At 47.0% G+C, this 13,387-nt stretch overlaps 1 protein-coding gene across 3 annotated transcripts in view; it reads left to right on the top strand.

The window, feature by feature from the left end:
- NAV3 (neuron navigator 3) overlaps positions 1-13,387 on the top strand; it is a 1,112,283-nt gene that overhangs the window by 795,045 nt on the left and 303,851 nt on the right. For all 3 annotated transcript variants that reach the window (XM_085653004.1, XM_085653005.1, XM_085653006.1), the window contains exon 14: positions 9,628-9,895. In XM_085653004.1, the coding sequence (XP_085509130.1) occupies positions 9,628-9,895 (268 nt within the window). The remainder of the gene's footprint in view (positions 1-9,627; positions 9,896-13,387) is intronic.

Here is a 13,387-nt window from a genome sequence, read left to right as displayed (position 1 = left end):
GTTAGAGCGTCAGGGTGGAGTTACAGAGATGCTTGTAATGATGGTTTGTGCTGCAAGAACTGTTAGTTGTATGTGTCACTTTAACAAAAATCCATGTCCACAGCATCCTTCATATCTGTGCTTGGGGAAGGAACCTGTACATCACAGGGCGGCAGAAAAACATTTCACATTTAGTGCCTGGTCTAGAGCCGGGTGTGGGTAATGATAAATTGTATACTCAGTAAACAAGACTCCTCCTGGGAGGCTGCTTGAATCCGTACACGCATCTTGTAGTAGTTCCCTTTTTGTGAAGCTGTGCTGTAGGGTCAGCATCCGTTCTCGGAGTTCTCAAAGCTGCAGGCTTCCTCTGCCCGTTCCTGAACATCACTCCATAGGAGGCGTCTTTTCTATTGCTTTAGCTGCATGAATAACTTCCAGCCTATCATGCATTGGAAACGAATATCGGTGCAGCTACTCTAACACATCAGAGATTTATTTTCGGCTCCAGGAACAGAGACATAATATACTTGCGAATTTCTATTGGCGTTTGAGGTATTTGTTGATTTTCGAACTGCTCCTAACTGCCCCCAGTAGTTCATTATGCATTGTTTGGGCATTCACAGAGGTTGCTGGCTTATCATTGCCTCAAAAAACATTGTGCAATCCACGTTGCCTGTTTCCCCTCCTGTCTCGGTTTCCTCCCTGTTCATACTTCATTGTGTAGGGACCGCTTCTCGAGTGTTGGTATGCACTTGTACCAGCCAGGTGACTTTTACTCCCCTGTTGTTACTGGTACCAGCTTTAATATGGGAAAGAAGTATGATATTGTCGGCTCTGCTGAATGATATGCAGGACATATCTATGTCCGATGCTTTCCTATATCACTGGTTGTTATTCTTAGCCTGGGCAGCGATTGAAGCTACAATGTTAGTGGATTCAGTCCGTCACCAAAGAGGAGGACAGTCTGTCTCCTAGGGCCAACGAGGACTTGCTGCCTATTAGGATGGGCACATAAGTCAGTATTTCAGATGACCAAAGCTAGAACAGACTGCTTAAAGACTCCTCTTTTAACATGCTTTGGCAGAACCAAACTGTCGCGCCCAGGTAGTTTTTATGTCAAGCCTATAGTGGCAGCGCGCATGCGCTGCTCGCTTTGCGAGGCATGCAGTAATGGAGTATGGAGTGGAAGCTCCGTGGAAGCTCCGCACACTCTCCGCCCATGGTTTTAATTGGCTCGTGTCATTGTATTTCATAAATGCTGCCATCTGATTAATTATGAGCCTTGTTAGTCCCTCCTTATTATGGCCATGTCGTCATTTGTACCCTCCCATGGCTACTGGCCCCTTTACTTCGAGTGTTAATGCCAATCATCAGAACACTGTGAGACTTAAATGATCCTGAGTGTGACAAACACAAGAATCAGAAGGTAATCCATTGAATCCGGGGCAGAGAGGTGAGTGAGACCGTCTAGTCTTCATCCAATTGTCCATAGGACTGTCCAAAAGGTTGCTGTCTGTACTGTGGTGGTCACATTAGGTCTTCAAAAACCTGAAAAGGCAGCTGCCACCCACATTCACTTTTAGTGTTGTAATGAGACTTTAGCTGAAGAGAAGGCATTCTTTCAATTCCGAAGAGTATGGTGCTGCAGTATGCCAGTGATATTTTTACTTTCACGTTACTTGGCATAGTTACAATAGATGCACTCTTTGGCAGATTGCACATGAAACATGTACCGAAAACAAAGTATTGTAATTTCCAAAGTATTGGAATGTTGATTGTGCTTTTTGGTGGTTTTTAACTGGGAACATACTTCGGCTGGCGTTTTTGACTCGCCATTTGCAGAGAGCGATTAGTTCACTAATGTTTATGCTTTACCAGTCACCTGCTTCCGCTCTACTTTTTAAGCATTAACATGGCGCAGCAGAACAGAGCTGAGCACGGTAAATTGGGCCTCCATGAGACGTATTTTTTTTATTTCACTGTGTTTTATCAATTTTTTATGATGGATTCTAGAATGCTAATTTGTTATACCTGCATGATTGGAAAACTATGCGCCTTTTGTTCTGTTGTTGATTGTGCTTTCTGGTGGGCGCGATTAGCACTTTTGTGGTTACACTTTACTGGTCACCTGCTTCCACACCGCTCTTTAAGTGCGGATGTAGCGCGGCTGTGTACAATTGGTATGCCTAAGGCAAGTCCGTCTGCACCTGTCCGTGTCCGAACAGGATCAGGGGCCAACAATGCTGCCCTTTTATCAGTAGGCATATTGGATTACTCTGCTTCCTCACTGCATGGTCTTCGTTCTCCTACTTTGGAAGCATGTGGCTCCTCTCTTAATCTAGCTTTAGGTGTTAATAATTACCCACTCTGACCCTTTCAGATAGCAGCTCCCTATCCCAAACCATTAGTCCTGGCTAAGGGGGTCTCAGAGTACTCTGTAGATACTTCTAGGCACACACACAGCCACCAGCACTCTCAAGGATTCTAACCCCTGCACTTTCATTTTATTAATCTAAACTGTTGCTCTTTGGTCAGACATCTTGGAAATGTTTTGGGCTTTTTAATTGATTTTAGCCTTGACGCCATTTTCCGAATGGAAACATGGCTTAATGACTGCTCGGTGCCTTACAGCTATTCTCTAAGACAATACATATAGATCATCCAGATAGAAAGGGTGGTGGCATTGCCATTATCTTTAAAAATAAACTTGGATGCAAAATTCAGAAGTTATACAGCCCAGATTGTGAGCCAATGCATTTTTCTATCTATTGTTCAAAGAAGTATTGTCGTGTAAATCCTACTAACCCGTAGGACCTGCTCGTTTGTTGGACAACATAAACTTTGGCTGAGGTGGCTAGAATGATTCCGGCCACCCGTGCAGGATATGTTGGCCTAGAGACCAGCTAGCTTACAGTGCCACCATAAGCCTCCCTATCCTCACCAGGGAACGAGTAGTTTCTGGCAACCACTGAACATGACAACCTAGACCCCTCAGGGATTGTGGAAACAGATCAGAACCTTTCACTCAGTCACTTGTGCTTACTTGTGCTCACAGAAATATACAGAATACTCAATGAGATATTTTCAATATATTTATTGAACCGACGTTATTCTTGTATATAATGCATGTGCTGCAATAATCAGTAGACAGAAGCAGATAAAAGAAATTACGAGCACCAAGAGCGTAAGTAGTAGATACAGCTCTACCATGGTGCTTAAACAGTGTATATATGCAGGCATATAAACAAGGCAGTAATCTAACTTACTCCTAAAAATGCAAAACCCTACTCTAAGTGGACCTAGAGTTTGTGTGTAGTTGTGAAGTCAAGAATCCCCCTAAGGGACAATCCAACCCCTTTACCTGGCTGGAGAGAATGTAAGAGCCTGTCTTGGTAATGAACTGGACACCCCCTCACAGCGATGTCAGTCCGCTGCATGGTGAAGTCTTAGCATGCAGGGACCCTCGATGTCAGCTGAAGTGCCTCCCCTGCTAATCTATCAGGATGCTCATTATTTATAATAGAAAGCAGCCTTGCTATGTACGTTGTAGATTAGCAATATTATGCATATGTAGCTCGCTCTGTCGCCCCGTGGATGAAGATAGAACGACAATTGTACATAGTGCTTAAAGAGGCCTTGTACATGGTGTTCGAGGCATCGTGATAATGTTGTGCGAAACTAGATGTGTAAACAAAGTAGTTTCAGAGAAATTAATCCAACATATATGCAAATATGTACAAAGGTTCACAGCAGAAATGCTATTGTCAAAAAGAGGACAACGTAGGAAATGAGCAGCTTTGCTACATGGGCCTAACCCGGGACCATAAAAGTATAGTATGTCTAGCACATTAATTTACCCTCCACCTGGCACCTCTTGTAGATGGTGCGCCAGTATTATAGAATATCTTTACCCCTAAATGCTGAATTATGCTAACTTTACCATCTTGGGCGATTTTAATATCCACCTGGAAGAGAATATCTGTATTCATGCTATGTCCCTGATTGAGGGTCTTCAGGCCTTAGATATCCAGCTGACCTTCAATGCCCCTACCCATAAAGTTGGACACATGCTAGATCTGGTTTTTACCAACCTGAGACATTTGCAATCAGACCCTCCTCTACCTATTCTATGGTCTGATCATTTGGCTGCCCCCTTCTCTCTCTCGTTAGCCAACAGTTTACAGAGCTGTGAGACGCACTTAGTATCTTCAGGCAAAAGCTAGGCAAAACTGGATGCTTCTCTGTGGAATTCTATTCTAGAGGCTAATCCCCTGTTATTACGGGATTCAGTAGAGGCAAACGCTCCCATAATAGATTCTTGGCTCAGATCCTCACCGGATCACAGTCTAATTTCTGTTTTCAACAAAAAGCATCATAGAAAGCTTTCCCCCGCTCCTTTGTACGATGAGTCAGTACAGCCAAAAAAAGCAATGTAAACAGCTAGCGAGACGCAAGTGAAATGGACAGAGGAAAATGTAAAACCACCCTAAAACTCTATCAAATAGCTAAAGTTGCCCCAAAACCCTTTGTAAAGTAGTTCAAACTTTCTCTGGCCCCTCCAGCATCGCAGCAGTCACCCCCCTATCACAATTTCATTGCAATGAAATAGACAAATTGTTTGTGGGAAAAAAAAGTGGCTGACATACATGCTACCTTTCCAGTGGCATGTTCGGCTAGCTGTGGTGACACTCCCTTTAACAGGACCTGCCTGCTGCAGAGGTTTCAGCCCTTGGGTTTGCCCGTTTTTAGGGTTACTCTAGTATCTATGAAATCAGGATCTCCTTTAGATACTTGTCCTCTGGAGATGCTTGGCAGGCTCTCTCACCCTGTTATGAAGCAGATGACCCAACTTCTAAACTCTTCACTGTTGGATGGCATTGTTACTAAAACATGGAAAATGGCCTTGATCCCTCCTTTGCTTAAAAAAAAAACAAAAAAAACTATAGGGTCGGCCCATCTGGTCTAATTATAGATATATATCTCTGTTACCAGTTTTTGCGAAAGTGTTGGAGAAACACATCAACCAACAACTCACGGCATGCTCAGAACTCAATGACCTGCTTCATCCATCACAATCTGGGTTTCGAGAGGGCCATTGCCCTGAATCAGCTCTGTTCAGTTTTACTGAGTGCCTGAAGTATTAACTGGATAATGGTGGAGCTGCTGCACTGATTTTATTAAACCTCAGTGTAGCATTTGACACTGTAAATCACACCATGCTCCTTCAAGGGCTAGAGGATATGGGAAACAAAGATCAGCCTTGCCCTGGCTAAAATCTTTTTGGAGAATTATACCTTTCAGGTGCACACCGGTCAGCATACGTCAAAAACCCACACATTAGCATCTGACGTGCCTCAGGGATCCACCATGAGTACCCTGCTCTTCAACTTATACTTACCTCTATTAGCAGAGATAGTTAAAAAGTGTGGTATTACTCCTTTCTCATATGATATACAAATTGTGGTATCTCTGCCCTCTCATGACAACCAGAATTGAGAGGTCCTTAATGCCTGTCTCTCCCAAGTCTCACTGTGGATGTGTGCTAATTCCTTGAAACTGAATGGAGACAAGATGGAGATCTTGGTGGGCAACCTTCCCACTCCTTGGGGATCCCACATGTGGCCCTAAACTATGTCTTTTCCCACCATCCCTGCATAAGGCATAAGGAATTTAGGAGTATGGTTGGATGACAAACTTTCTATGAACCAACAGATTAATAAAATGTCTGCTACGTGTTTTGTAATCCTGAAATGGCTTAGTGAAGTCCTTCATTGCCTCCTATTTCCTCCCAGAGGACCATAGTCCAAGCACTGGTTATCTCCAGGCTAGACTATGTGAATTTTATGTACCTGGAGGTGGCAAAAGCGACACTAAAATGCCATATATTGCTTCACCCTCCTAAATTTACTCACACTACCAATATGCTAAAGAACCTACATTGGTTACACAATGAACGGCGGGTGCAATTTAAGGCATAGTGCTATCTGCACAACTGCCTGGCAAATAGAGGATCCGTATAGATTAGACCTCTGGTGTCTTTATACAAACCTGGCTGCTCATTGCGTTCCAGCCATCTCAGTCTGGCCGCAATTCCTAAAATCAAGAAATCCGGACAAGGAGGCAGAGCATTCTCCTTTATGGGACCGAAACTGTGGAATGCTTTACCTCTGATTCTGCGGCAATGCCATTCACTTTCCAGGTTTCCTAAATTGTTTAAAAGATGGCTGTTCTCATTCTCTGATCTTTCTGAATAGTTCCTATGTTTCTGAGTCTGTGCTTTGCAGACCCTTTTTTCCATATTGGATTGGGAGTGCTGGAAAACCTTTTAGGTAGCCATGCGCTTTACAAAATATACATAATAATAATGTGTGAGTCTGGGACCTTAAGTGAATCAATCTTGCTTGCCACAACGTATTTCAAGATCTGAATGAGCCAGTGGGTTCTGTAAAACAAACCACCTCAAATCTCCTTGGATCTTAACAAATTGTATTGTGACCCATTCAGCCTATATTGAACTATGGGACTTACAAAGGTGATTTATGCATTTTGTAAAGTAGTATTCCTGTAATTCTCCTTTATGTACTCTTGCTTGCCATTGTGAATTGGCCCCAAAAATGACTACAATGGGAAAACATAGGAATATTCATGTGCTTTTAGAACAAGTGGAACAAATTGTGCTCTCTTTACACTTTTATATTAGGGACTTGTTGATTTTGGAGCCAATTCTCAAAGGCCCGTTGAAGTATATAAAAGAGCCCTTCTGTATTACTACTTCCCATACTCCTAAATCGTTTAGTGACTAAAGATCAGTGAAATTAAAATGCAAGCCCTATACCTGTTTTCTAAAAGTGCAAATAACGTAACCTAATTTTATTCTAAGCACTTTGATTTTTAAAAATATAAAGTGATTTCAGCCAAAATTGAAACATAAAAACATTTGCGGATTTAGAGAGTCTCAAATTGTCCAAAGTGATTTGTGTTCATCTTGACTCATTTCGCTTCGAACTAAGAGTTGATAACAGAATAATTCAGTAGCTGCGTACTGTCAGTATCAACAATGATTTTTTAGTTAAAAATATACTCTTACAAAGATTTTGCCTCTGCCTCCTGTATTTTTGCTGTGTGCTGGATTTGGTCTTTGGTGGTCTAGATGCTTTGGGCACTTGGCCACTGCTGATCAGTGCCAAAGTGCAAGTGCTCCCTATTTGAATTGTTTTTATGGACTGGTGTTTCCATGATTGGCTTATTTGACTTACTACTAAGTCCCTAGTACAGTGCACTGCGTGTGCCCAGGGCCTGTAAGTCAAATGCTGCAGCACTGATTGTGTCACCCACACAAGCAGTCTTTCAAAGGGGTCTCAGACCTGCCACTGTAGTGTCTGCATGCAGTTTCTACTGCCATGTCAACCTGGCAACTGCACTCACTTGCCAGGCCCTAATCTTCCCTTTACTTACATGTGAGTCACCCCTAAGGTAGGCCCAAGTTACCCCCATTGGCACGGTGCAGTGTATGTGAAAGGTAGGACAGGTACTGGTGTTTGTGACATGTCCTGATAGTGAAATACAGTGTATTTCATTTTTTTTTATTGAAAGGCAATCAGGTCCATAGGATAGAATGGAGAATACTTTGTAACATCTTACAAGTATAACTTTCCCAAGTGACAAGATAGAAAGATTTAGTTTGGTATGCCTGAACTCAGAATATTAAAATGCATCTTTTAGAAAAGGTGATTTTTATATTGTGTGTTTTAAAAATTCCACTTTTAGTAAGTGATTATTTTCTTGCTTAGCCATCCTGCATGGCTTTGCATCTGGTTTTGGAGTGACAGGGGCTTGGGATGTGAGTTTTCTTCAGAAAGCCACCAGAGGGGTTAAGGTGTGTCCTTCATTTCCTGGAGAAGTCATGGCTGGGCTGAATAGACCTGGGCTGCATTTAGGATAGTGGGAGGAGATTTGCCTGCACCTGAATAGGCCTGGTCTGCCTTGGGCAATGCTGTCTTTACCTCCTGCCAGTAAGCTGGGCCAGAGAGGACAGAACTGATTTTGACTGAGCACAGATCCCCTCTGCCACAAGAGAACAAAGAGAAATTCAATATAAATATGGGGGCCCAGACCTCAGATCTTTTGATTACTTATGGACTTAAAAGGAAGGACAAAAGTTGTGGAAACTGAAGGAGAAGCACTGCCCCAGTGCTATGTGGGGTTGGCCAGCAGTGGCTATTTCTGCAAGGAAAGGACAAAGACTAAACAGTGCTGTCTATCCTGCTTGGAGAAGATCTCCAAGGGTTTGGTGTAGAGCTTGCCTCCTGTTCTGTAGTCTCAGGGACACAAAGACTTAATTTCCTCTGTCCCCATGAACCTGGAACTGCTGTTACAGCTGCCACAGAGGGAAATAGCAACACTGACGCCGGCGATCGACACCGATACCTGCAACGAAGCCGTGGGAACCGCTCATGAAGTGCACGATGCACCGCCCCTACTCGCACCACAGCCCCAACGCCTGTCGATGCTGCACCGTACTGACCCTGATGCCGTCACCAAATCCGCTGCCTGTATTGGAGCCGAGGGCACTGCGCATGATGCTCGCAATGCACCTTCCCGACTTGCCCCGCAAACCTGACCTCACTAATGCCGGTGCTTCCTCATCCCGGAGCCGATACCTGATGTGGGTGACATCCTGAATCCATCGACCCCACGTTGTCACCAACGCCTTGACCCCACCGTGATGTTACCTTCCCAACAGCAGTAAGGCACTGACACCTCACATCGCCTGCATTGCAGTAAAGAACCGATGCCTCACCTTCCCTATGGTGGTAAGGAACTGACGCTGCTCGGCCCCAACAAAGCATCACCCCCCCAAAGCCGTGCACCATCTTTGTTTTCATCGTTTGACAAGGTACCGTTCTTTGGGGCCTGTGTGTCTCTGGGACCGAGGCTGCGCACCTCGCGGGAGGCGCCGCACTTTGGAATTTTCATCTGTCAGGATGTTGTAATAGCCCCAGGTGTTGCTATTTATTGCTACAAGCCTTATTTTGTGAATAACCTACTTGTGATGATATCTTGACATATGTATGGTGGATGTTTGTTGTTTAGTCTTGTTTTGATTTAGATAAAGATTTCATATTTATCTAAACTGCTGTGGTGTCCATTTGTAGTGTTTTCACTGTGTTACTGTATGTGTGAACAAATGCTTTGCACACAGCCTCTGAGATAAGCCTGCCTGCTCGTGCCAAGCTACCAAGGGGTGAGCAGGGTTGTCTAAGGGCTTAACTTCCTTACCCTGACTAGAAGCAAGGTTCTGTTCTTGGACAAAGGTCAAACCATTGCCAACTAGAGACCATCATTTCTAACACAAATATGTAGCTTTTGAAGAGGGACTAATATATTTAAATGGCTCTAAGACCGGAGCGAGTGAGCTTCATACCTCTGAGGTCACCCTTGAATGTTATCATCCACAAAAGGCTGGGTGTTGTGTTCTGGATCTGTGAAAACTGACTCAAGGGGCCTGAGATCTTTAACATGATGCAAGCCTCTGATCTACCAGCCAGTAATGAGACAGAAAGCAGTGGTTGATGACATATACTACTACAACCACCTTTAAATAGGTACTAAAGAATGCTAAAGTTGCCTTGTGCCTCTTTCTTGCAGCTAAAAGCAGATTCTGAGAAGCGCTCCATGACAGACATTGAAAACTGGTACAATGCGGAGGAGATGAAGAAGTCAGAGGAGGAGTGTGATGGAGGGGCGGACTACAGCAGCAAGTGGAAAGGCCTTCCTCCTGAAGACTTGGAAAAGGGGTCACAGAAGTCCTCTCTGTCTGTTTCACAGACCGGATCCTGGCGGAGGGGCATGACTGCACAGGGAGGAGTGGTATCACCAAGGCACAAGTCTGGGACAAGCCCACTGAAGACACCAGGTATGACTAATGTTTGTGAAGTATTTAAAGGGACACTGTCTGACCTCAACATCAGAGTTCACTTTTGATTATAGCTGTCAGAACCTGAATAATTTTTCACTAAATGAATTCAACATATGTGAACTATTTAGGTTTCACCTGCTTCAACACATACGCTAGCGCATGCGCTTTTACTTGCAAAAGATATTGTATTCTACAAGGGTCTTGGACCCACCCACTTCTTATCATTTGTGGGTTTCATTGTCCCGCTTCCTTGCTGCCTTTTAATTGGACAGGTTGGGAGCTGACTTCAATTCCTATTCTTTTGGCTTTTAGCATGGACCAAGTACTGATTGCTTCATCTGGCTTAGGGTCCTTCTGCTGTTGGTGCTGTGATTGAGGCACAATTTCTTCTTTTCTTTCTTCTTCCCCTGCCTTCCCTGTCTGTGTTACTTCTTCCCTACCCACCCACCTTCAATATTTCTTCTTCCCTTCCCGCCCACCCTCCCTATTTCTTCTTCCCTTCCCACCCACCCTCCCTATTTCTTCTTTCCTTCCCACCCACCCTCCCTATTTCTTCTTTCCTTCCCGCCCACCCTCCCTATTTCTTCTTTCCTTCCCGCCCACCCTCCCTATTTCTTCTTTCCTTCCCGCCCACCCTCCCTATTTCTTCTTTCCTTCCCGCCCACCCTCCCTATTTCTTCTTCCCTTCCCGCCCACCCTCCCTATTTCTTCTTCCCTTCCCGCCCACCCTCCCTATTTCTTCTTCCCTTCCCGCCCACCCTCCCTATTTCTTCTTCCCTTCCCAACCACCCTCCCTATTTCTTCTTACCTAGCCACCCACCCGCCCTATTTCTCCTTTCCATCACGCCCACCCTCCCTATTTATTCTTTCAATCCCACCCACCCCTTTGTATTGCTTCTTCCCCTCCCACCCACCTCTCTCTGTTGCCTAGTTCCCTCCCACCCACCTCTCTCTGTTGCCTAGTCCCCTCCCACCCATCCCTCTCTGTTGCCTAGTCCCCTCCCACCCACCCCTCTCTGTTGCCTAGTCCCCTCCCACCCACCCCTCTCTGTTGCCTAGTCCCCTCCCACCCACCCCTCTCTGTTGCCTAGTCCCCTCCCACCCACCCCTCTCTGTTGCCTAGTCCCCCTCCCACCCACCCCTCTCTGTTGCCTAGTCCCCCTCCCACCCATCCCACTCTGTTGCCTAGTCCCCTCCCAACCATCCCACCCTGTTGCCTAGTCCCCTCCCACCCACCCCACCCTGTTGCCTAGTCCCCTCCCACCCACCCCACCCTGTTGCCTAGTCCCCTCCCACCCACCCCACCCTGTTGCCTAGTCCCCTCCCACCCACCCCACCCTGTTGCCTAGTCCCCTCCCACCCACCCCACCCTGTTGCCTAATCCCCTCCCACCCACCCCTCCCTGTTGCCTAGTCCCCTCCCACCCACCCCTCCCTGTTGCCTAGTCCCCTCCCACCCACCCCTCCCTGTTGCCTAGTCCCCTCCCACCCACCCCTCCCTGTTGCCTAGTCCCCTCCCACCCACCCCTCCCTGTTGCCTAGTCCCCTCCCACCCACCCCTCCCTGTTGCCTAGTCCCCTCCCACCCACACCTCCCTGTTGCCTAGTCCCCTCCCACCCACCCCTCCCTGTTGCCTAGTCCCCTCCCACCCACCCCTCCCTGTTGCCTAATCCCCTCCCACCCACCCCTCCCTGTTGCCTAATCCCCTCCCACCCACCCCTCCCTGTTGCCTAATCCCCTCCCACCCACCCCTCCCTGTTGCCTAATCCCCTCCCACCCACCCCTCCCTGTTGCCTAATCCCCTCCCACCCACCCCTCCCTGTTGCCTAGTCCTCTCCCACCCACCCCTCCCTGTTGCCTAGTCCTCTCCCACCCCTCCCTGTTGCCTAGTCCTCTCCCACCCACCCCTCCCTGTTGCCTAGTCCTCTCCCACCCAAACCCTCTCTGTTTCCTGGTCCTCATCTCCCACCTTGTCTGTGTTGCTTCTTCTCCTCCCACCCTGTCCATGTTGCTGCTTCTCCTCCCACCCTGTCCATGTTGCTGCTTCTCCTCCCACCTGTCCATATTGCTTCTTCTCCTCCCACCCTCTGCCTGTTATGCTTCATCCCCTTTCACATGCCTGTCCATGTTTCTTCATACTTCTGTGTTGCTTTGTAAGTCTGTGTTGCTTCATCCCCTCCCAACTTGTCTGTTGCTTCGCCCCTTCCCACTCCGTCCATGTTGCCGCTTCTCATCCACCCTCCAGCTGTGTCTGTTACTTCTTCCCTGTCCTTCCCACCTCCCCTTCCTGTTGCTTCTTCCGAATCCCACCCGCCCCCTCCCTGTTGCTTCTTTCCCATCCTGCCCCCCCTATTGCTTCTTCCCCATTCCACCCACCCCTTCCCGGGTTGCTTCTTCCCCATCCCGCCCGCCCCTTCCCGGGTTGCTTCTTCCCCATCCCGCCCGCCTCTTCCCGGGTTGCTTCTTCCCCATCCCGCCCGCCCCTTCCCGGGTTGCTTCTTCCCCATCCAGCCCGCCCCCTCCCTGTTGCCTCTTTCCCATCCCACCCGCCACCTCCATGTTTCTTCTTTCCCGTCCTGCCTGTTCCCCTCCCTGTTGATTCTTCGCCGCCCCGCCCGCCCCCTCCCTCTTGCTTTTTTGCCGTCCTGCCCGCCCCATTCCTGTTGCTTCTTTCCCATTCCGCCGCCCCTCCCTGTTGCTTCTTCCCCATCACGCCTGCCCCCTCCCAGTTGTATTGTCCCTCTTCCGCCCGCCCCCTCCCAGTTGTTTTGTTCCTGTCCTGCCCACCCCTGTCCATGTTGCTTCACTCCCTCCCTTCCCGTCTTCATCCCATTGCTTCATCCCTCCCACCCTGTTGGTGTTGCTTTGTTCCCTCCAACCCCTGACTGTGATGCTTCATCCTCTGCCACCACCATCCGAGTTGCTTTGTCTCCCACCTCTGTCCGAGTCATCTCCCACAAATGTCCATGTTTCTTCGTCTCCTCCCACCCATGTTGCTATTTCTCCAGCCACCCTCATCATTGTTGCTTCAACATCGGGTTGCCCACATCCGTGCTCCTTATTCGCATCCCATCACCTGTCCATGTTGCCTATTCCACATCCATTCCATCCACATTGCTTATTCCCCATCCACCCCTTCATTGTCCCTGTTGCTTAGTTACCATAAGGAAAGAAACACTCTATGGCGTAGGCGAGACCTATTGGCTTTTCCAAAGCATGCTTTCTCAAGCGAATGCTTCTGTCTTGATGGGTAGTGGTCACTGGTGGATGAGAGCTAGTGCAAACTAAAATCCCTCATAACTCTTTACCGTTCCTGGTCGTTTGTTACACACAGGAACTCATAACAACAATGTAAAAAGAACTGAGCATATTCTGAATTATTTATAATCTGCTTTAAATTATCTTTCACAAAAAAACTGACAGACTAAATGACGGCAGTAGCAAAGCATAATGAATTGAATTCATTTTGTGTCTCTTCTCAATATCCTAC

This window comes from Triturus cristatus, chromosome 4_1 (genome assembly GCF_964204655.1).
Source record: "Triturus cristatus chromosome 4_1, aTriCri1.1, whole genome shotgun sequence".
NCBI lineage: Eukaryota > Metazoa > Chordata > Amphibia > Caudata > Salamandridae > Triturus > Triturus cristatus.
Note: the sequence above shows the minus strand (reverse complement) of the source record. Positions and strands in the feature narration are given on the sequence as shown.